Source organism: Cherax quadricarinatus, chromosome 18, assembly GCF_038502225.1.
Source record: "Cherax quadricarinatus isolate ZL_2023a chromosome 18, ASM3850222v1, whole genome shotgun sequence".
In the NCBI taxonomy this organism is placed as follows: Eukaryota; Metazoa; Arthropoda; class Malacostraca; order Decapoda; family Parastacidae; genus Cherax; species Cherax quadricarinatus.
In genome coordinates this window covers 43,673,685-43,699,377 of record NC_091309.1, presented here as the reverse complement: position 1 = coordinate 43,699,377, position 25,693 = coordinate 43,673,685, and the positions used below count along the sequence as shown (strand labels likewise).

The 25,693-nt window shown below is 39.2% G+C and overlaps 1 protein-coding gene across 7 annotated transcripts in view; it reads right to left on the bottom strand.

Moving 5' to 3' along the window:
- LOC128689506 (luciferin sulfotransferase-like) overlaps positions 1-25,693 on the bottom strand; it is a 181,633-nt gene that overhangs the window by 128,949 nt on the left and 26,991 nt on the right. For 6 of the 7 annotated variants that reach the window (XM_070086457.1, XM_070086455.1, XM_070086458.1 and 3 more), the window contains one exon: positions 12,172-12,368. The exons of the other annotated variant lie outside the window; for it this stretch is intronic. In XM_070086457.1, coding sequence (XP_069942558.1) covers positions 12,172-12,355 — 184 coding nt within the window. In that variant the 5' untranslated portion in view covers positions 12,356-12,368. The remainder of the gene's footprint in view (positions 1-12,171; positions 12,369-25,693) is intronic. 7 annotated transcript variants of the gene reach the window in all.

The window sequence follows — 25,693 nt, the reverse complement described above, 5'->3', positions numbered from 1 at the left end:
TAATACAATTGTGGTGATCAGCAAGCTACAGCTCCTGGGCCCAAGTGGTTCCTGGAATGCAATACACTGATAGCTATCATCAACCTACAGCTCCTGGGCCCAGGTGGTTCCTGGAATACAATGCACTGATGATTATCATCAAGGTACAGCTCCTGGGCCCAGGTGGTTCCTGGAACACAATACACTGGTGGTTATCATCAAGCTACAGCTCCTGTGCCCAGATGGTTCCTGGAACACAATACAATGGTGGTTATCGTCAAGCTACAGCTCCTGGGTCCACCTGCTTTCTGCAACACAATACAATGTTGGCTGTCATCAGGCTACAGCTCCTGGGACCAAGTAGTTCCTGGAACAAAGTTTGCTGATAGTTCTCATGATGTTACAATTTCTTGGCCCAGGTGATTACTTCAGCACTATATACAGACATTTATAATTAAGTTACAGCTCTTGGTCCCAGATGTTTTTAGGAACACAATACACTATTGATTATTATGAGGCTACAGATTTTGGTGGTTCCTAGAACACAGTACTAAAGGTTATCAAGGTACTGTTTTAAGCTTTAGAGATCCCTGGAATGCAATACTTTTTATTATCAAGCTGCTGTATTAATTATTGTATTTAATTTATATGTGCAAGCATGTAGCTAATTGCATGTGTTGAAATAAATAGATCTATTATAGGACGAAAGTAAATAATGCTTCACTGCAAATTATAAATTTGCTGCATAAAAATCCAAAGGCAAAAAATAAATTATAATAAAATGTAATGGGTTGTGAAAGAGATACATAAAACTGTATAAGATTATACATAAAGTGGAGCCGTGTACTCCAGGTGTTGGTGTTGAAGACCATCTAACGCAGTCATTGTTGCCATTCCTACCATACTTATCCTATATACACGATAATTATATCTTTATCTCGATGTACGATATTATTTGCTATTATCGTACGATTGTATAATAATTATTATCGTACGATTGTATAATAATTTCGGTTTCTTGTCCTGATATCATTTTTTTATATAAATATAGTTTCAATCACTGAAGGTAAAATTCTATTGTACATAAAGAGAATAATTAATAATAATAATAATAATAATAATAATAATAATAATAATAATAATAATAATAATATTATTATTATTATTATTATTATTATTATTAATTAATTAAAATAATAATAATAATAATAATAATAATAATAATAATAATAATAATAATAATAGGTAGGTAGTAGGCTGGTAGACAACAGCCACCATGAAGGTACCTGTGGAGAAATTTTCTCCAGGAGGGGGGTATCAGCCCCCTTCAGCCCTTTCAGCCCCTTCAGCCCCTTTCAGCCCTGAGGGGCCAAGCCCTCTCAGAAGGGGCGAGCGTCTTGTTTACTGCTAGAGTGAGTAATTGATCACAGATGCTATGCCACGTAGTCAAGTGACCTCTGCTCCTTGCAGCGGTGTTGCAAAGTGTATTTTTATAAGAGACAGTACATCTCTTACTTAGCAGGACAATTAAGGAAAATCCTGCTCCCACTTTATTACCATAGTAAAGATAGTGTACATTGTTGTCTATGCTTAAGACAGCAAGAAACAAACATTCTGCTTTGCTTCATCGAGGAGGTGACAAGGATGCAAGGTACTAGGTCAGCGTTTTTTTTTTTTGTGCTAGGGCAGTGACGGCTTGGGGCGGTGTGGCATCGCCAGATTAACTTTGACTCTAGAGAGAGTGACACTGACGCCAGGATAACTAGCAAAGAACACTGATCTGTGCGTTAGTGTGAACAAAGTGTCTCAAACACAATAAACATAAGAGAAGTGTGATCAGCTTCTCTTGTGATACATTGTGAACAATAAAGACAAATCTTGTGGAACATAGTGTACCAGTGTGCGTTTCCTAGACAATGGAAGACGTGGACATCCAAGGACACTTCAGCTTCTATCAAGTCACCGATACCTGTCGAAGGTGTTGAGAACACCATAGCTCACGTTACAAAGAGCAAGGTATGTTACGAATTTCTTGTAGATCGGGGGATTGCGCAATTCTTGAGTCACAAGGAGTTTGTAATCAACCTATAATCGGCAGTAAGGTGTGGACTTTTGAGTCCAAACAAGTAGGTATTTCGTCAGCCATCATCGAATGAAATATGCTGACATAACACCCCCTAGGGGTAATTTATACTTACAAATTGTATCTCTTGACAGCCCAATGTTGTGATGGTTTCGACAGCTTCTAGACCTCGTCTGCAGGGGCGGCTGTGTAGACGATTTGCTGTCATTTATCAGCTAAGTGTTCATTATATATAGTTATAATTTAAACACAGCAGGTAAGGCCAAAATCTTCAACAGAATTGGTCGTGCTCGAACCGGATAAAGACCACACTGTGGTCCAAATATGTTGTACTACAGTGTACAAATAACCTATGAGCCAAGGTCCTTCGAAAAAAGCTGTAAAACTAGTGTTTTACAATATAAATCAGTATAAATGAGTCCCTCCAGACTCAATCACAGAGAATGGGCAGCCAAAAGAAAACGGGCGCTCACCCAGCGTTCACCCAAAAGAAAACGGGCGCTCACCCAGCGGACACCCAAAGAAAACGGGAGCTGGGTGACTCACCCACATCCTGCACCCACTGCTCCAATCTCGAGAAATTGCTGATTAAGACAACAACCCAAGTGATGTTGTTTGTCTGAGTGTATATATATACACAGTGTTTATAATGTTTATAGACAGAAATTAAGAGACAAGATTGTGTTAAAGTTTGTTTCTTATAGATCTACCTGTTATATTAAAGGAACTTATATATAAAGTGTAAGCTTTCAAATATATATTAACAGTGAAATTTATATATGTGTAAGTAATATTCACGTGTGATTTACAGTTATACAGTGACATTTATAGTGTATAGTGAATGAAGTGTATAATATCGTTATTTACGATTAATCATCGTGGTCAGGCTGACACAGCAAACTCAAGCCATAAACACCAGCCACATGTACCCTGTACCCTTCATGGTCATTGACCCTGAGGTTAAGCTTAGTGGGTCAGTAGTGTCTGACTCGATTATTGCTGACTTAAGCATAACAAAAACTCAGCTGTTTATAGCAGTACAGTGTTTTTTAAACACTCTAAGTGTGGTGCTAGAATTTTCAGTATACCATTAAAATGGCTTGTTTGAAAACTCAGTTTCAGTCTTTACAGACTAAGATTACACAATTAGAAAATCTAATTTCAGTCTGTATAGGATTAACTCAAGATACAAACATAGATTTTGATGATCTTGAGGTCAAGTTTGAATTATTTACACAACGTATGGAAATAATTAATTCAGACTATACACATTATGAAAATAAATTTCTTGAATCAGATCCATCTGAGGATGAAATTAAAAATGTTTTGGATACTTTTAGTGATCAACAATTAAGGTGGACAGGAGTACAGGCTATCTGCCGTAAAACTCTGTCACAGAGACCTACTACTAGTGGTCAAACACCTGTTACACCTGTAACAACAACAAGTGTCCCATTACCAAGCTTACCTACATTGTCATTACCTATTTTCCAAGGTCATAATTATGAAGAATTCATTAGTGGTTTTCAATCCATAGTAAATTCACGAACTGACATAGATGAGATTGCTAAGTTCAATTATCTTAAATGTCTTGTGAAGGGAGAACCCTATGAACTGATTAAGTCATTTCCGGTGGTCAAAGGCAATTATCAAATAGCCTTACGTGTCTTAGCAGACAATTACTTCGATGCTGACAAGGCTAGAGTTAGACATGCAGTCTTAATATCAAGCTTGAAGCCACCCAAACATTGTTATTCAGACTTACAGGCATTTAGAATCACATTAGACAATAGTCTCAGATCTCTAGGTGCTAAATATGACCTAAGACAATGTGATTGGTTTATCAGTGGTATTGTACAAGATAAGTTGTCACCACAAACTATTGAACGATTAAATATTATGTTCAATAAACGCTATTTCACTTGTGAAGAAATTAGCAATGGTTTACAAACAATAGTTTCATGCATGCAAGCAACGAGACAAGATGAAAAATCCACAAATCCAGTGGATAATAAACCTTCAACTCAGTATAAAAAGAGTATACCTACTCCCACTAAACCACATAATGGGAAATCCCATATAGGCATTTATCAAGCTGTGAATACAATAGACAGTAAACAGACTGTCATACATAAACGTACTCCAAAATGTGTACTTTGTGATGGAACACATTGGGCACAGTATTGTATTCAATACACATCAATGGAGGCACGTAAACAACGTGTTCATCAGCTGAAAAGGTGCATCAAGTGTTTAGGTGAACACAAGGGAGGAAAATGCTCACTGAAGAAGTGTTTTAAATGCAAGGGTATGCATCATACAGCATTATGCCCAAATACTTTTGCTGAACAGCAGCAGACTTCCACAGAATCAGGAAGTCAACAAGCAACAGCATTAAATGTGAGAGATAAGTTTAAAGCAACTGCTCTCCCGATAGCTCGAGTTGAGTTATCTAATAAATTACACAAAACCAATGTGCTAACACTATTTGATCAAGGCTCACAAAGGTCCTTCATAAGAAGAACAGTGTTGCAGAAACTGAATAAACAACCCTATGCCAAAATACAGTTAGATATAGCTGGTTTTTTCCACAATTCTGGTAAACAGACATATGACCTAGCCAGAATCACTGTTGGTCTAGGAAACAGGAAAAAGACAGTAGAAGCTGTGGTAGTAGATGATTTGCCTAAGTCTGTGCAGATCCAGGGATTAAAAGAAACAGTTGCAGCACTGAAAGCAGCTAAGGTCAAGTTAGCCTGTCCTGACATACAGACGGACACAATTAGTCCAATTGATTTAATCATTGGAAGTGATTATTATCACTGTTTTGTGCAAAATATAGTAAGTAAACATGATGTTCACTTGCTGAAAACAGCAGGAGGCCACATGATATGTGGTCCCATTCCCTCTCAAAGTGGGAAAGAAGCTGATATTGATTCAGTGGAAAATGTACTAGTTACGAGAATAACCACTGATCATGTACCACAGCAAAAATTATCATTACTGGAAGAAATGAATGAACCAGTTGATAAGTTGTGGGATTTAGATGCGATAGGTATTGATGTAAATAAACCAAGCCCACAAGAGTCTCAGACTTATAACCAATATTTGGACACTGTCAAATATAAAGATGGACAGTATTGGGTTAGGTTACCATGGAAATTAAATCCACCACATCTACCTAGCAATTATCGCATGGCTTTCGGACAGATGAAAGCACAAATACATGAGCTCAGGAAGAATCCAGAGCTACTGACTGTCTATGATAATATCATACAAGAACAGTTGGACAATAAATTCATTGAGGAAATAGTCGAAGATAAGTTGAAGACAGAAGCTCATTATCTCCCGCACCATGGAGTCAGAAAAGATTCTGAAACCACTCCACTACGTGTTGTATATAATTGCAGCGCACGTGCAAATAAAGATGTAGCAAGTCTTAATGACTGTCTGATGACCGGACCCTCACTAACTGAGAAGCTTGGAGACGTGCTTATGAAATTTCGCACAAACCCATATGCCTACACGGCTGATATTTCCAAAGCTTTCTTAAGAGTAGGACTACAAGAAATAGATAGAGATTATACTCGATTCTTGTGGCCTGAAAATCCACATGATCCTCAAAGTCCTGTGAAAACTTATCGTTTCAAATCAGTATTATTTGGTGCAACATCCTCTCCATTCTTACTAGAAGCTACTCTAAATACACATTTGAAGAAATCTGAAAGTCCCTTCAAAGAAATCTTAAAGAAAAGTTTCTATGTGGACAATCTTCAAGGTACTGTGAATAAAGAGGAGGATTTGAAATCCTTATACAGAGAAGCTAACAAGGAGATGAAAGAAGCAAATATGCCTCTAAGGATGTGGAATACAAATTCAAAGCAATTAAGGGAACTTATCAAAGAAGATTTCCCTGAAACTGAAATTCCTGATTGCAACAATATGCTGGGACTTAATTGGAACACACAGGAAGATACTTTGAGTCTCAAAAGGATAAACAATAAATCATGCAGTACACTCACTAAACGTAGTTTACTGTCAGAGGTATCACAATGTTTTGATCCTCTAGGACTCGTCTCACCAATTACCATAAAGGGTAAAATGCTTATGCAAGATGCATGGAAACTCAAAATTGGATGGGATGAGAACTTGCCTCTAGAAATGAGTCAAGCATGGGATGAAATATCCAGGGAGTTTAAGCAACTTCATCAAATTACATTTCCCAGACAAATAGGTCAAGAGGGAAACAAGTACACATTACATGTGTTCTGTGATGCGTCAACCAGAGGTTATGGCGCTGTAGCTTACATGAGTAATGCTGAAGGAAGTACACTAATTACTTCAAAGGCCAGGGTAGCACCCTTGAAGGTCAGAACAGTACCACAATTGGAACTGACAGCACTCTATGTAGGTACAAAATTAGCTGTCTATCTCAACAAAGTACTTGATCATCTCACTATTGAGAAAACCGTGATCTGGAGTGATAATGAGGCAGTTCTCCAGTGGTTAAGAAATAATAAGAGTAAGTTGGTCTATGTACAGAACAGAGTAGCAGAAATAAAAGAGATGCAGAGAGATTATCTCTTTCTTCACGTCTCTACCCAAGAGAATCCAGCTGACATGTTGTCACGTGGTGTCCCACTCAAGAAATTTGTGGATAATAAATTATGGCTCCACGGACCGAACTGGCTCTCTAATGAAAATAACTGGCCTCAGCAAAAAGCTCACATTATGCCAGAAGAAACAGTCTGCTTGAACACAGCAGAAATAAGTTGTGTAAATACTGCAGACACAACAGAAATAGTCATTGATGGATCTAAATACTCATCTTTGGGTAAACTCTTAAGAGTTACAGCTCTTGTCTTTAAATTCATTAAAGGAATAAAACCTGATTATGAATGTCTTGAACCCATTAAATACTGGGTGAAACTAATACAGAAAGATGTTTTCTCTACAGAATATAAATTTCTAGAAACACAAGATAAATCCCCAAAGAAACCTGTCATGATTAATTCTTTAGGACTTTATCTCGACTCAGAAAAGATTATAAGATGTCGAGGAAGAATTCATAATTCTTCACTACCTAAAGAAGCCATACATCCAATATTGATCCCCAAGAATCATTGGCTAACAAAACTGATTGTGCAAAACGCCCACAGTAACGTGTTACATGGTGGGGTAGCTGACACACTTTGTCATATACGACAGTCCTACTGGATACCTCAAGGTCGACAAAGTGTGAAAAAACAAATAAAGGACTGTATTACTTGTCGTCACTACGATATGCGAGTATGTCAGTATCCAGGTCCACCTCCATATCCCTCTGAAAGAGTTTGTCATATCACTCCATTTGAGGTGACAGGTGTAGATTACACTGGACCAATAATTTTAACCAAAACAGTTGACAAAGTTCCCATCAAGGTGTACATCTGTTTGTTCACTTGTGCTACGACTAGAGCAGTACATCTAGAAGTAGCCACTGACATGTCTGCTGAAACCTTTATCAAATTATTCAGAAGGTTTGCAGCCAGAAGGGCATGTCCCAGACTGATGATTTCAGATAATGCAACGAACTTTGTTGCTGGTGCTGCTTATATAAGCAAGATCTTTGATCAACCAGAAGTACAACAGATGCTGAATCAACGCAGTTGTCGTTGGAGATACATTCCTCCTAAATCTCCATGGCACGGCGGATTTTATGAAAGAATGATCGGCATTGTAAAACGTTGTTTAAGGAAGACTCTTCATCGTCAGAGAATCGACTTAGAAGAATTCCGTACAGTTGTGACTGAAATAGAAAATAGAGTCAACAACAGACCTCTAACTTATGTTACCGATGATCTGGACAATTTAGAAGTGTTAAGTCCATCTCATTTACTCCATGGCAGAAGGCTCGAACCTGTTCCTCCCATGAATGATAAAGAAATCATAGAGGATCCTACTTATTTCGAACCTGAGCAACTCAGACGTAAATTCAAACACCTTAATAAAGTGATTGAATGTTGGGAGAAAATTTGGCGAGAAGACTATCTCACCTCATTGAGAGAACACTTCTATGGAGCTGGTGTTCCTGAAAATCATAAGTCCTTAAGACCTGGTGACATAGTGATTATCGACAATGATGGTCCGAGGTCCCAATGGCCACTTGGAAAAATTGTGACCATATATCCTGATGCAAATGGAATCATCAGGACAGTTGATGTTTTAAACAAAGGTGTAGTGAATAAGCGGACAATAAATAAACTAGTGCCGTTAGAATTACACAGTGTTGAAAACAAAATTAGTGATTCTCCAGAAACCACACAGACTAAAGCTGTTCAGAAAAGACAAGCAGCAGTGGTGGCGAGTGAGAAAATTAAATTAATGTTAAGTGATGAATAGTTCACCTGCAGCGAACCTCCGCCGCCCCCCAGTGTGGAGAAATTTTCTCCAGGAGGGGGGTATCAGCCCCCTTCAGCCCTTTCAGCCCCTTCAGCCCCTTTCAGCCCTGAGGGGCCAAGCCCTCTCAGAAGGGGCGAGCGTCTTGTTTACTGCTAGAGTGAGTAATTGATCACAGATGCTATGCCACGTAGTCAAGTGACCTCTGCTCCTTGCAGCGGTGTTGCAAAGTGTATTTTTATAAGAGACAGTACATTCTTACTTTAGCAGGACAATTAAGGAAAATCCTGCTCCCACTTTATTACCATAGTAAAGATAGTGTACATTGTTGTCTATGCTTAAGACAGCAAGAAACAAACATTCTGCTTTGCTTCATCGAGGAGGTGACAAGGATGCAAGGTACTAGGTCAGCGTTTTTTTTTTTTGTGCTAGGGCAGTGACGGCTTGGGGCGGTGTGGCGTCGCCAGACTATCTTTGACTCTAGGGAGAGTGACACTGACGCCAGGATAACTAGCAAAGAACACTGATCTGTGCGTTAGTGTGAACAAAGTGTCTCAAACACAATAAACATAAGAGAAGTGTGATCAGCTTCTCTTGTGATACATTGTGAACAATAAAGACAAATCTTGTGGAACATAGTGTACCAGTGTGCGTTTCCTAGACAATGGAAGACGTGGACATCCAAGGACACTTCAGCTTCTATCAAGTCACCGATACCTGTCGAAGGTGTTGAGAACACCATAGCTCACGTTACAAAGAGCAAGGTATGTTACGAATTTCTTGTAGATCGGGGGATTGCGCAATTCTTGAGTCACAAGGAGTTTGTAATCAACCTATAATCGGCAGTAAGGTGTGGACTTTTGAGTCCAAACAAGTAGGTATTTCGTCAGCCATCATCGAATGAAATATGCTGACATAACACCCCCTAGGGGTAATTTATACTTACAAATTGTATCTCTTGACAGCCCAATGTTGTGATGGTTTCGACAGCTTCTAGACCTCGTCTGCAGGGGCGGCTGTGTAGACGATTTGCTGTCATTTATCAGCTAAGTGTTCATTATATATAGTTATAATTTAAACACAGCAGGTAAGGCCAAAATCTTCAACAAGTTCTTGTTCTTCTTTATTTCCTTTTATCTCCATGGGGAATTGAAAAAGGATTCTTCCTCTATCAGCCATGTGTGTCATAAGAGGCGACTAAAATACCGGGAGCAAGGTGCTAGTAACCTCTTGCCCTTTATAAATTACTAATTTTAAAAAGAATTTTTTTCGCTTTTCTCTTTAGGTGACCCTGCCTCTGTGGGATGCATCCGGTGTAATTAAAAAAAAATAGCTACATTCCTAAGTAAGAAGTTGAATGAAACAAGGTGATTGGTAGCTTATTCGTTTGAAAACAGAACAAGTTCCTCCTTACACTGATGAACCGTAACTAAATAAACTTCCGGCGTCTTATCGGTGTTAGGTGTTACCACTAATTAAAAAAAAATGATTCCCTTTTTACTGAAAAACAATTTGTCTTTAGAGCACATAGAGGTAACCATCATGCAATAAATATTATTTTCGATACTGTAGCGAGTCTAAAACATCAGGGCAATCTTGCCCTAATTGCCTCCAGAGATGTTCATAAAGCTTTTGATAGCTTATCGCATGATGGCCTTATATACAAACTTATTGACCTACCTGACCATAACTGGACCTTTCTCAGATTAATATATAACTTCTTAACTCAAAGAAAAATCATTCCCACCTTTCACGGCAGGTCGACAGAGCCTTTTATGCCCACAGCTGGTGTCCCACAAGGTTCTTGTCTCAGTCCAATTCTATTCAACATTTATGTGAATGACCTTCCTCAACCAGAGTTTAATGATACAATTATAACGCAATTTGCAGATGATGTTATCCATGTCGTCTCATCAACTCCGGTAACAGGAAAATACAAGTATGAGAGAGTCATAGAAAAAATGAATATTGAACTTCGTCGAACATCTAATTGGGAAAAGAAATGGAGAATTACGACTAACCCTGACATAGTCCTTGTTAGCACAATAGGATGTTTTGCATCAACCATCGAAGATAAAGGGGGTATCTCCATCAGAGGTACACCTGTAGCCATTAGAAACCCTAACAAGATCTTCGGATATGAAATAGACAGGCTGCTCCACTCAACATCTCATGTAAATAAAAAGATCAACATAGCCAAAGCCGGTCTTAACAGTCTCTTTAGATTTAATCAAGCCTCTCCACATGTCAAAAAACATCTGTATAAAATGATAATAAGAACTATACTCGAATATCCATGTGTCCCAATGACATTAACAACAAAGACCAACATGCTATGGTTGCAACGGGTCCAGAATAGAGCTCTTCGCTTCATTACGGGCACCAGGAGAGGAGACAGAGTTAAAATGGCAGATTTACACGTACAACAAGATATTACTGCCTTAAATGTACGCCTTGACACCATGAAAAAGAAACAACTCTATGCAATGCAAGAACTCTATATGCCAGATAGAGAACATCCTCTCCAAGTTGAAAATACCACGGATTATATCATCAATACTCCTCCTCACAGGACTCAAAGAATGACTCTCCCTCAGAGGGTCTGTAGTTTTATCCATAAAGATGATTACCATCGACCAATGATATTGAGCAACCTCCCTGCAGATGAAGATGATTGGGTAACACCAGAACCCTTCTATGTTTACTAAGAAAATCATCGCCCCCAATTAGGGAGACATCTTGTATAACATTCTACTATTAAAGTTATGCTACATTTATTATGGCGGGACACCACCTTGTAAAAAGCTAATGTGTCAAGTAATTTTTTAAAACTGGCCAGAAAATTATTGCCTTCATTGTCGTTTAAATATCCGTCGTGCAATCGCAAAAAAAAGCAGTTGCAACTTGAATAATTACTACCAATTCATAGTCATGTACTTATATATCTGTTACATCTATGTGACTCTGATGGGTTAGTATTATACCCCTTCAAGAATATTTTATTATTCCACATACACTTTTTAAATTACACCAAAGTGGTTGAGCCACTTACCTTTTATATCCTACCTCTCTCCCCCCTCCCACCCTTTTCCAATATTTCCATCCTTACCCATCCTTCTTCCTTACCCATCTTACCAAAGCTCTGATCATAAGAAGAAGAAGAAGAATGATCACCATATACTTGTGCGTCGGTAGAATTTGCTTTTAATAATTTAGTATAATATTTTATTCTTGAAACGACAATATAATGGAATGATTGTTATTATTATTAGTTTGAATGTTATACAGTAAATGTTTTAAGAACTAATATAGTATCAGAACAGAGTAAACTTGAAGTGGATCACAAACAACTACAAGAATGTCCTGTCCCACTTTTCATTTTTTGGACTGGATCAAAATCCCAAAAATTTATACTCCGTTCCAAAACTGAATATGTAGAAACATTACAACCTTGGATCACAATGTACTGACTGGTATTGTTCAAGCAGCAACTAATGTCTTCTTGTAAGTGTTCCATGAAATACAGTGTGTTGTTGGTTATCATGATGTAGCTATGGGCACATAGGTACATATCCTAAACGCCTAATACAAAAAAATTAAAAAAAAAAATATCTGAAGCCAGGAATATAATTTGACGTAAGTAGTTATTTAGATTATCGTTTGTCTGTTGATAACTGTCCAGTCTTTGACAACATGGCTGACGGTGAGTTCTGCCATAGATCTAAACTCACCTGACTTCGGGTAAGTTACGACCCAAGTGTCATCTTGGTAAACTGGGAAGTTTTCGTATTTGGAATACAAGTCAGTGAAGAAAGAACTCATTATGACACGTTCTGGTCCCACTTTCAGGAAGCTTGAGATGTGAATGGATAAGCCCTGAAGACGGTCCATGTCAGTACTGGAGACAGGCACCATCCTCACACTCCCACTGGGAAAGATATACAATGAAATATTGTTAATGTGCTTCTATCTTAACGATGGAAGAGTAAAAGTCGCAATATATTTGCCGGATTAAATTAGAGACATCCCAAAATTTGGAAAAAATTGTCGTCCTTTCGGTTAGTCCTGGATCATTTTCAAGTGGTTACTTGATGTACCTAACAACTGTTTGGTAGAGAATTTAGTGGAAAAGCACATTTACAGATAGAAAGACTTATAATAATGATTGAGAATTGATGAAAACCTTGATAGATGCAAAGACAAAATGTGTCAATTTATAACAAGTCAAATGCATGTCATTTGTGAGATAATGTAATATTATTTATTGTTAACCTGACGAAGTAAATGTTACTGTAAATCAAATACGACTTAACTCAATTAAAATACGAAGGAAATTAGAAGTTAAGTTAGGTAATTAAGTGGCAAACATATCACTTAAAGTGTCTGAAGTAGGGAATGATCACTATTATTTACTAATAAATAATTATTTCCAAAATATCACTACAGTATTGGATGTAGTAATTAATCATTAAATAAGAACATACGAAAGAAGGAACACTGCAACAGGCCTACTGACCCATACAGAGCAGGTCCATGTCCCCCCCCCCGGATCAGCCCAATGACCCACCCAGTCTGGTCAACTCTACTCAAGAAAGGAGCACGGCACCAGACCCAGTAGCACAAGCTAGTCCGGTCCAACTCTCACCCACCCACACCAACTCATGTATTTATCTAACCTATTTTTAAAACTACACAACGTTTTAGCCTCAATAACTGTACTCGGGAGTTTGTTCCACTCATCCACAACTCTATTACCAAACCAGTGCTTTCCTATATCCTTCCTGAATCTGAATTTTTCCAACTTGAAACCATTGCTGCGAGCCCTGTCTTGGCTGGAAATTTTCAGCACGCTAATTACATCCCCTTTATTTATTCCTGTTTTCCATTTATACACTTCGATCATATCCCCTCTAATTCTACGCCTTTCGAGAGAGTGCAGATTCAGGGCCCTCAGTCTATCCTCACAAGGAAGATTTCTGATACATGGGATCATCTTTGTCATCCTCCTCTGTACGTTTTCCAGAGCATTTATATCCATTCTGTAATACGGTGACCAGAACTGAACAGCATAGTCTAAATGAGGCCTGACCAAGAATATATAGAGTTGAAGAACAACCTGAGGACTTCTATTATTTATACTTCAAGATATGAAGCCAAAAATTCTGTTAGCTTCATTGCGAACACTAATGCACTGTTGTCTTGGTTTTAGATTACTGCTAACCAGAACTTCTAAATCCTTTTCGCAATCAGGAGTATTAAGATCTACATTATTTAGTTTATATGTGGCATGGTAATTTTCCTGTCATACATTTGGAACTTTTCATTTGTCTATATTAAACTACATCTGCCACTTCTCCGACCATTGTATCAGTCTATTCAAATCATCCTGGAGTGATCTAATGTCCTCATTAGATTGAATTGGACGGCCTATTTTGATGTCATCAGCAAATTTGCTTATGTCGCTATTTATTCCATCATCTATGTCGTTTATGTAAACTGTGAGCAACAATGGGCCCAACACTGACCCCTAAGGAACACCGCTTGTGACGTGCCCCCATTCTGATTTGTCATCATTTGTGCAAACTCTCTGCTGCCTATTTGTCAGCCATGCCTCTACCCAAGAAAAAATTTCTCCTCCTATTCCGTGTGCCTTAAGCTTCCTCAATAGCCTCTGATGAGGAACTCTATCGAAAGCCTTACTGAAGTCCATATACACAATATCACATTCATTGCCATTATCTACCTCCTCAAATACCTTAGTGAAAAATGTAAGACAGGAACGCCCCTTTGTAAAACCGTGTTGAGATTCATTAATCAATCTGTGCCTATCGAGATGGCTATGAATTGCTTTGGCAAATATTGATTCCCTAAATTTTCCCACTATGGAGGTAAGGCTTATTGGTCTATAGTTCGAAGCCAAGGACCTGTCACCTGCCTTGTAAATAGGTATTACGTTTGCCATTTTCCACTTGTCAGGCACTATGCCAGTTTGTAGTGATATGTTAAAAATATTAGCCAAAGGTATGCTAAATTCCTCTTTACATTCCTTTAACACCCTTACAAACAGTTCATCAGGGCCTGGGGATTTGTTAGGTTTTAGTTTCTCTCTTTGTCTCAGGACCATGCCACTAGTTTCCGCAATCGTGCATAGTTTATTATCGTCCTGTTCTACATAATCTATTATTTCAGGAATATCTCTAGTATTTTCCTTGGGTGAAAACTGTGAGGAAGTAGGTACTGAGAATTTCACACATATCCTTATCACTGTCACTGATCTGATCAGAGTTACTCTTAAGTGGGTCAATCATATCTCTAATCCTACTTCTGTATACCTGAAAGAACCCTTTTGGGTTAGTCTTTGTATCCCTTGCGACCTTAGCCTCATAATCCCTTTTTGCTTTTCTTATTCCTTTCTTTATTTCTCTCTTTAACTGAATATATTGATTTCTTAACTGCCCATCCCCTCTTTTGATACGCCTATATATGCCTCTCTTTTGACCAATGAGATGTTATAATCTATTGTTCATCCATTTGGGATCATTTTTGTTAGATCTAATTTTCCTACTCGGAACAAAAGTTGCCTGGGCAGCTTGAACTATGCTCAGAAAAACGTCATATTGGGAACCAAGATGACCTACCTGACCCATAGTCAGGACATAGCAATTTAGCCCACCTAGGTAATTTTTCAGTCCAATGAAGTATGCCAAGCGAAAATCTGGGACAGAGATTTGATTGTAGTTATCTGGGTAATTTCATGATATATTGAAACTAAAAGATTTGCTATCACTTTCCCCAAGTTCATCATTAACCTCTTTGTTGGCAAGAACCAAGTCAAGCAGAGTGTTTCCTCCAGTTATTTCTGTCACAACCTGTTCTAAATAACAATCCTGAACCGTATCAAGAAAGTCACTAGACTCAAGATTTCCTGTCATATTGTTCCACTCAATCTGCTTGAAGTTAAAATCTCCCATTATCAAAACATTTTCGTATCTAGATGCCTTATGAATTTCGTCCCATAATAGATTACTGCACTCCCTATCAAGGTTTGGGGGCCTATAAATCACACCCAAAATTAATTTGTCACGTCCCTCGAGAAACTGTAGCCAAACAGATTCTGTGTTCGGTGTTTCTTATCTTATATCATGTCTAACACAACAACTTAAATTTTCTCTGACAGACATTGCCACTCCACCACCCTTCGAGTTGACCCTATCATTTTGGAATAGTTTATAACCCTGTATGTTGCATTCAGAAGGCATTTCTCTATCTTTCAGGTTGAACCAGGTCTCTGTTATACCAATAATATCTATATTACCTACACTTGCAAGTAATCTTAGCGCATCTATCTTATTTCTTAGACTCCTACTACTTGTATAGTAAACTTTAAGGGAGTTAGTCACTTGTTGTCCTCTGTCATCTTTCTTTGTTTGTTGATCAATTGATTTGCCATTACTAGCAACTTTATTTTGATTATTGTCTTTTAAACATATCCCTGAGGTATCCTGGTAATGACTGCTGTTTTTAACCCTAATATTGCAGCCTGATTGTTTCCCACAAACACCCATATCTCTATAATCTATCAGTTTAAATTCCTAGACAAGTCATCAATTACCCTCTCAATCGAATTGGCTAATGCAACCACTCCATCCTCAGAGAGATAAACCCCATCCCTTGCATTCATATGACGTTTGCCAATGAATAGGTCCCAGTTATCAATGAATGGGATTGCAAGTTTCTTTCAGTACCTGTCTAGCCAGTAATTTATACCAATTGCCCTAGACATCCATTCATTGCCCACTTCCTTTCTAGGCAAGATGCTACATATGGTTGGGATCCCTCCCTTAGACCTAACTACTTCTATGGCTGATGTGTACTTATCCAGCAGCTCCTGTCTCTTGCCCTTCCCAGTGTCATTACCCCCAGCACTAAGACAGATAATGGGCTTGTTCCCATTACCTGATATAATATTATCCAACCTGCTGACTATGTCACCAGCTCCTGCTCATGGAAGGTAGACCCTCTGTCTGACCTTTCTGTCTCTGTTACAAAAAGCACGGTCCAAATATCTTATCTGAGAATCTCCTATTATTAAAATATTCTTTCCTTGATTAGCAGGGGAATCAGTGGTACCTTGAACCTCACTAACCCCTGAAGTACACTCGTCCTGGAGAACAGAGAATCGATTTCCTATCTTCAGATCTTCTCTCTTAACCCTCCTTATCTTCCTTCTTCCTGAACTGTGAACCACCTGCCACTTAAAGCTGCTACCACTATCACTGCTGGTGTTCATTTCCTCTTTACCAGCTGAATCCTTCTCACACTCACTCCCAAACTCATCTAGGTGAAGCTTCAGCCCCCCATTTTCCTTCTGAAGAAGTAGAACCTCGTTCTTCAACACTTTAACCTGAGATTTTAAAACACTACAACAAGCCATGGTGCTTGGTAGCACCCCACGCTAACTCCCAGAGCTTAGGACAGGTATGACCGCAGGTGACCACTGACCTCAGCGTTCTGACTACGAATTTTGCAGAGGATAATTCAGTGCATTAGTGCCAAGCTGTAACGAAGATTAAGAAGTACTGATTGAGGGTTGTAGAGCTGATGTGCAAGAGATGTGGAAGTTGGAAGGGAGGTTGTGGTTGGATCTATTCTCGCTTGGTGGATGGTAAGTAGTGTATCGTTAGAAGGAAATAATAAGTTAGTCTTTTAGCAGTTCGTAGAGTTATAGTGTTGATAATCAAGAGACCATGGTGATGACTAACATAGATCTGTGAAGTTGTACGATCTCACAACATTCTCATCAATATATAACAAAAGAAATCTTCCTTGAAATTCACACTAAATAATTTTTGCCACTTTTCGTTTATTGCTTCTCTCTTCTTTTCGACTGTGTCTTACCCAAGTATTTCCCCTCTTTTTTGTTATTCATGGTGCCCCGTGTCTGGTGGCAAAAGGTCACGCTTCTCAAGGTGAGGGTACGGGTTCGATTCCCGGCGAACGGGTAGAAACAGTTGGTTATCTATGTTTACCAATCAGTAAAATGGGTACCTGGGTGTTAGTCGACTGGTGTGTGTCGCATCTTGGGACAAAACTCACTTAATTTGCCCGAAATGCTCTGCATAACAAGCGGCTTTCTATATAGTAGTATGTCATTGATATCAGCAGGGCCAGCTGTATACCTTGTACATGTACTTGCAGAAATAAAGATTATTATTATTATTATTATTATTATTATTATTATTATTATTATTATTATTATTATATTATCATTAATTTATTATAATAAAAATAATAATAATTATTATTATTATTATTATTATTATTATTATTATAAAAACATTCTGTGTATAACCTGGTTCTCTTTAATAAAGTCTAATCGATCATTACAGAGTACCTCCATCACTCTCACATAACACTTGCTGCAAATATAACTTACAATATAACCCACCAGTCAGTTTTAGGATAATAACTATACAATACTGAGAGGATTTTCTGTGAAGCAAAAATTTTATTGTTTATATATCAGTCAAAATGTAACTGGTGATTTTTTTATCTATAATATTACACAGTAAAATGAAGAGTTAAGAAATGTTAATTTTTACTAGTGTATGTTAATAAATTACATTCGTAAAGATATGTGTTAAAATAATGGAACATGCCAGACTTAAATTTACTGAAGACCTATTATATACAAAATAACGGATGTTAGGTTTCGATTCGTGAGGTTTAATATATAAATTTACATAACCTGTATTGATGGATAACAGAGCCTTGAACGTTATTACGAACACAGGTTATGTCTTGATGGATAACAGAGCCTTGAACGTTATTACGAACACAGGTTATGTCTTGATGGGTAACAGAGCCTTGAACGTTATTACAAACACAGGAGATATCTTGATTGGTAACAGAGCCTTGAACGTTATTACGAACACAGGTTATGTCTTGATGGGTAACAGAGCCTTGAACGTTATTACGAACACATGTTATGTCTTGATGGGTAACAGAGAATTGAACGTTATTACGAACACAGGTTATGTCTTGATGGGTGAACGTTATTACGAACACAGGAGATGTCTTGATGGGTAACAGAGCCTTGAACGTTATTACGAACACAGGAGATGTCTTGATGGGTAACGGAGCCTTGACCGTTATTACGAACACAGGTGATGTCTTGTGGGACTGTAGTACCTGCTAGTAAATAAGTCAGTAAACTTCTCAACTTGGTAGCGCAGGGACAATGCAAAACAGCTGAGATAAATTCTTAATCTGCTTCACTAAACTCCGTAAGTGTTAAGAGTATGTACAGTGATTATTTTCAAGATATAATATACGAAGAAGAGTCTCTGTCAGAACAGTCTTCGACCAAGGGTGAAGAAAGACTACTTAGTCAGCTCTACGAGTTGAAGACTTTGTTTCATAGAGTTGGTGGGCTGTCACGTGACTGGCTGATGAACTATCAGTTAGCAAAATAATGGGGCCCAGATTGTTATACTCTTAACTGCAGGATCACTGGTCGGGAGGGCAAGCCAACAAATTACCCGACGTGTGTTGTGACACACGTCGGGTAATTTGACGTAAACATTGCAAGTCAGAATCTCCACGACTGCGGTGCTCTTCGCACCTACTCCTAGGTTGAGGGACTGATTACCTCATCTTCTGTATATAGTCCTACTGTCTTCAAGTTATGTCCTAGAATTTGTATTGATAAAGCCACTGGTTGGCGAAACGTCTACAATAAAGATACCCAGATGTTGCACATATGTCTTAACTTCATTGCAAGTCACAAATGTACTGGAGCTTCATGGGTGTAACAAAAGTGCCTGAAAAAGTTGTTTTTTTTTCAACAAAAATATCATATAAATCAAATCAATAAAGAAGCCACAGTACACAGGTAATGGAATGGAATTTTGACGCGATGGTAGACACAATGAACTTACAACGATGTTTTATTAACGATTATTTTTCCCATGCAATGGGGGATATCTGATTACATACAGATCAAATACATTTGTGAATTGATTTAGACCACTTTTTGGTGTAAACTTCCCCAATAAGGGGTTCCATTTAACTACATCATTGAGGTGTCCCGTAGGTCGTTTAGTAGTTTACAGTGAGGTCCGTGGTTCTAACTCCAGTACGGGTGGAAATATTTGGGAGTGTTTAGTTAAGACATCTGTGAACCATGCAGTAAGCAGGTACCTGGGTGTTAGCCGACTGGTGTAGGTCACATCCTGGGGTCAAAATTAACCTTTGTTACCTGAAATGTTCTGCATAGTATGCTTTAGGTAGAGGTCGTTTTGATAAGGACGTGCCTCGTATGGGCCAGTAGGCCTTCTGCAGTGTTCCTACATTCTTATGTTCTTATGTTCTTAACTAGGTCTGTATAACAACCAAAAATATAGGTCTTTCTTGTTGCAATAAACAGATCATCAGGTGCTTGCAAAGTTTCAGAAAACAGGAGAAAGTCAAAATAAATTCGTTCAGGGGAAAGTTTTTTTGCTTGAGTGAAGTAGGGAAGCAGGAGACACTAAGTGCTCCAGACATACCAGTATCCAGCGACCAGTGACAGAAAGATTGAATATTAAAGCATAAGAAGATAGCCAGTCCACAAGAGCTGATATTTTAGAAATGACCTAATGAAAGTAATATTGGTGACATAACAGTTATCAAAAATTCGGGCAGACTTCGATATGACATAAAAGACTTTACATTCTGAATATAGATATATCTGGCAGTTGCCTTATGAAGTTTTGTACATTTAGAAAACGGGTCCACTTTTAACTATAGGTATATATCTGTAGTTTATCTACAGGAAAAGAGCCACAGTTTATCTACCTCTCAAGATTCTTGGACAGATGCTGGTCTAACCATCAGGAACAAGCAGGAAAACATGCCTTAATTCCTCGGTGTGGAGCTACAATACTTAAGACAATCCAAAGCATTCCTATAGGAGTCCGATTTTAAGTTATACAGGATAGATTCAATTATAAATGAATCTAATGGACGTTTATCATTTTTTATAATTGCTGATTCTACAACATTTCGTTCAATGAAAGTGGAGCTGGAAGCACACCATAATACATATATACTCCAATAACTTGCATCGAGGCATAAACGACGGCGATACATTCCTAAAAGCTGTATACACAAAACCTTAACAGATATAGCGATGTCTCCATCACATAGGAGGCACACATAATTCACGAAATCACACAACATTCACTCATTTGGCATACACAATTAGACACTCTGACCAGCCCGTTTGATTTACCCCTTAACCTCACACCAATCTCAAATCACGTAACTCCAAGGGTGGGAAGTATCTCTCACATCTCCCCTCATATACCAACCTATTTCGACATTTTGTCCTATAAATCGTCCCCGCTAAAACCCGAATCCTACTGTTTCCTGCCACATAGCCCAAGACACGTAAATATAATAGGCTACAATGTAAGACACTGCACGTTGATCGCGCACGTCAACCCCACCAACATCAAAACTCAACGCCCGGAGTGCTGACAACCCTCTCCCCACCAAGCACAAAACCTTACTGAACCACTCATGCACCACACCTAAAGTCTCACAGAAATACACAACATGAAAAACAGACTCATCCACCCCCCACAATGGACAGCCCCAGTCCTCCCCCAAATGCCTGTTATACAACACTACCCTGGACGGCAGGATCCCATGTAAAAACTTAAAAACCCTCCCCCAAATATCACTCCAAGCATACATGGGGTACATTCCCTCGACTTGCGCCACGACTCTCCCCATACCCGCCCCTTTCCAAGGTACATAATTTAACACACCACAAGTTCCTCACGCGTGATAAACAACTCGCACCTAAGTAAATCCCCCCCCCCACCAACTGTGCAGTTTTTTATATGTAAAGTAAAAGGACACAAGTGCAACTAATGTGACATTTATTGTGGCAACGTTTCGCTCTCCAGGAGCTTTATCAAGCCATTACAAACAATACATGGACACAGAGGATATATAAAGGCTCAGAGTGAGGTGAATACTAGTGAGGTACCATTTCGATGTTCACTAGTGGTGGTAGTAGTAGTAGTAGCAGTAGTAGTGGTAGTGACAAAAGTAATACAATATGGTAGAGCAATTAATTCGTACATGAGTAAAAGGATATAAAAGCTATTACTTGGGTAATATAAAAATAGGATGGACAAATATAAACTGGAATGAGGCAGCTTGTTCCAGTGTTCACTCTCTGTGCTTTGTGTAGTATAACAGGAGAGACTATGTGATGGCAGGGTTTACTGTTTTCAGGAGGATTCTTGCTAAGACTTCGGAGATGGTGAAGCTGCCGTTGTTTTGTTTAATTGTATTCGAAACAGCGATCAGTGCTGATTCAAGGCACTTGCGTGTGCGGAAATTAGTTTCTTTTATCACTAATTGGGCGTCTCTGAATTTCATAAGATGATTGGTGGAATTTCGGTGTTGTACACAGGCGTTGTTTAAGTTGTCGTTCCTACATGCGTATATGTGTTCATTGAGGCGGGTGTCGAGGTTTCTTGCTGTTTCACCTACGTAGATCTTGTCACAGCCTCCACAGGGTATAGTGTAAACTCCTGCATTGACTGGTTCGTGGTGCTTGGGTTTTGTCCTGGTTAGATCCTTTATTGAAGTGGTAGAAGCGATGGCGACTCTGGTGTTAGCTTGTGAAAGTACTTTTGAGACGTTTAGTGCAACCTGGCTGTTGGGAAGAATTATAACTTTGTTGGGAGCGGTGTTGATGCGTGGAGAATTGATGATCTGAAGAGCTCTTTTCTTGCAGTCTTTGATGAAAAAAGAAGGAAATTGTAACTCAGTGAATGTTTGGTGAATGTAAGTACATTCCTCGTCAAGAAACTCAGGACTACAAATTCGGTATGCTCTTAGGAAAAACCCGATGATGATGCCTCTTTTGGTCTTGGTATCTTGACTGGAATAGAAGTGTGTGAGATCATTTTTATTGGTGGGTTTCCGATAAACTTGAAATCTTAGGTTGTCTACTTTGTGAATGAGGACGTCGAGGAAAGATAGCTTGTCATTGGACTCTTCTTCTAGTGTAAACTGAATCGCTGGTTCAACTGCGTTGAGCCTTGCCTGAAGATCCCGTACATCAAAACGTTTTGGAGTTATTACGAGGACATCGTCCACGTAACGTAACCAAGTGACGCTTGAAGGGATGATGTTGGCGAAGTGTTCGGACTCTAGGTGTTCCATGTATAAGTTGGCTAGGACGGCACTTATTGGGGACCCCATTCCCATGCCGTAGGTTTGTTTGTAGAGCTTGTTATTGAAGGAAAAACAGTTGAAGTTAACACAGAGTTCAATCAAGTCAACAAAATCTCCGGGAGGTAAAGGAAGATTAAGGTCGTAGAACCTCGATGGCTTTTTTGGTAGGTACTTTTGTGAAGAGGGAAGTCACATCCAAAGTGCTTAGTTTCTTGTTACGGATGGAGAGGTTACGGATGCGGTTGAGAAGGTCGCCTGAGTGTTTAAGATGAGCGGGGCTGATGGTCCCCAGAAGGCAGGAAAGATGTTTGGCAAGAACTCCGGCTAGTTTGTGTGGAGCACTGCCTATTCCTGACGTGATTGGTCTGAGAGGAATATTGTGTTTATGGGTCTTGGGTAAACCATACATGTGTGCTGGTTTAGGGTTGCTTGGTAACAAGTACAGAAGTTTCTTCCCTTCTCTAGTGCGTTTGAGTATTTGTCTGGTTTTGTATAGAAAGTCTTTGGTGAGCGTCTCCCACTGTTGAGTGCTGATGGGTTCGTATGTAGATTGGTCATTCAAAAGGTCCATCATTTTAGTGTTGTAGTCACTGGTGTTGAGTATGACGACTCCACCTCCTTTGTCGGCGGTGGTGACGATAATGTTGGGGTCGTTGGCGAGGTCCTTAAGGGCAGTGATGTATCTTCTAGGAAGATTAGAAGAAGAAGGTTCACATAAAGCTGCAGTGAGAAGGCCCTGTATATAACCCTTCTGGAAGTTGCTGTCACTGTGTCTATGGATCCTGGTAACAAGATTGAGTTGATAGTTAGGTTTGCGTATGTTGGTGGTAAATTTGAGTCCCAGACTCAGTGCTTGTTTCTCGTAGTCGGTTAAGGTGCGTGATGATAAGTTGTTTATCAGGGATTCGCGTCCCATTTCCTTCCATCGACTGTTGGTGCAGAGGTACTGAAGTTTGCGATTGAGTTTGATCTTCTGTTGGAGGTTAGCTGTGGTGACTGTGCTGAGAATATGCTCAGCAGTGTGTTGGTCAATCTGAAGATTGGCCCTCATATTCCTTGCAGTTTCAAAGGTTTCCTTAGCGATGTTAGAAAGTTCTTCGGCACATTCAGTTAAGTAAGCTTGGGTAGCTGGAGAGAAGGGGTGCTTGGAGTTGGAGAGTTGTGCAGGAGTAGACTTAGGGATCACCTTCTCTGCCAGGCAATCTTGTAGGAAGTTGTGTCTGTTGCGATAGCTGTGAGCTTGATTGAACTCTGTGTTAACTTCAACTGTTTTTCCTTCAATAACAAGCTCTACAAACAAACCTACGGCATGGGAATGGGGTCCCCAATAAGTGCCGTCCTAGCCAACTTATACATGGAACACCTAGAGTCCGAACACTTCGCCAACATCATCCCTTCAAGCGTCACTTGGTTACGTTACGTGGACGATGTCCTCGTAATAACTCCAAAACGTTTTGATGTACGGGATCTTCAGGCAAGGCTCAACGCAGTTGAACCAGCGATTCAGTTTACACTAGAAGAAGAGTCCAATGACAAGCTACCTTTCCTCGACGTCCTCATTCACAAAGTAGACAACAACCTAAGATTTCAAGTTTATCGGAAACCCACCAATAAAAATGATCTCACACACTTCTATTCCAGTCAAGATACCAAGACCAAAAGAGGCATCATCATCGGGTTTTTCCTAAGACCATACCGAATTTGTAGTCCTGAGTTTCTTGACGAGGAATGTACTTACATTCACCAAACATTCACTGAGTTACAATTTCCTTCTTTTTTCATCAAAGACTGCAAGAAAAGAGCTCTTCAGATCATCAATTCTCCACTCATCAACACCGCTCCCAACAAAGTTATAATTCTTCCCAACAGCCAGGTTGCACTAAACGTCTCAAAAGTACTTTCACAAGCTAACACCAGAGTCGCCATCGCTTCTACCACTTCAATAAAGGATCTAACCAGGACAAAACCCAAGCACCACGAACCAGTCAATGCAGGAGTTTACACTATACCCTGTGGAGGCTGTGACAAGATCTACGTAGGTGAAACAGCAAGAAACCTCGACACCCGCCTCAATGAACACATATACGCATGTAGAAACGACAACTTAAACAACGCCTGTGTACAACACCGAAATTCCACCAATCATCTTATGAAATTCAGAGACGCCCAATTAGTGATAAAAGAAACTAATTTCCGCACACGCAAGTGCCTTGAATCAGCACTGATCGCTGTTTCGAATACAATTAAACAAAACAACGGCAGCTTCACCATCTCCGAAGTCTTAGCAAGAATCCTCCTGAAAACAGTAAACCCTGCCATCACATAGTCTCTCCTGTTATACTACACAAAGCACAGAGAGTGAACACTGGAACAAGCTGCCTCATTCCAGTTTATATTTGTCCATCCTATTTTTATATTACCCAAGTAATAGCTTTTATATCCTTTTACTCATGTACGAATTAATTGCTCTACCATATTGTATTACTTTTGTCACTACCACTACTACTACTACTACTACTACTACCACCACTAGTGAACATCGAAATGGTACCTCACTAGTATTCACCTCACTCTGAGCCTTTATATATCCTCTGTGTCCATGTATTGTTTGTAATGGCTTGATAAAGCTCCTGGAGAGCGAAACGTTGCCACAATAAATGTCACATTAGTTGCACTTGTGTCCTTTTACTTTACATATTGTCGGTAATTCTACCAACTTTATTACAGTTTTTTATATATTTCAGTTAAACCACCCCTCATCCCACCCAGACGGGGAAAATGATACTTCACATAACATGCCATTACGCGAGCCTCTAGAGGAAAGAGATCCAACCCTCCCTGGTGCATTGATGTCTCCACCACCGCTCTTGTGAGTCAGTCGCAACCCGAACCCCACAAAAATCGATAAACTCTATGCAAAAGACGTTTGACATTCCCCGGCAACAGAGGATACAGCACAGCAACATGCCATACTTTGCTGCAAAGTAGGACATTAATGACTACCGCCCTCTG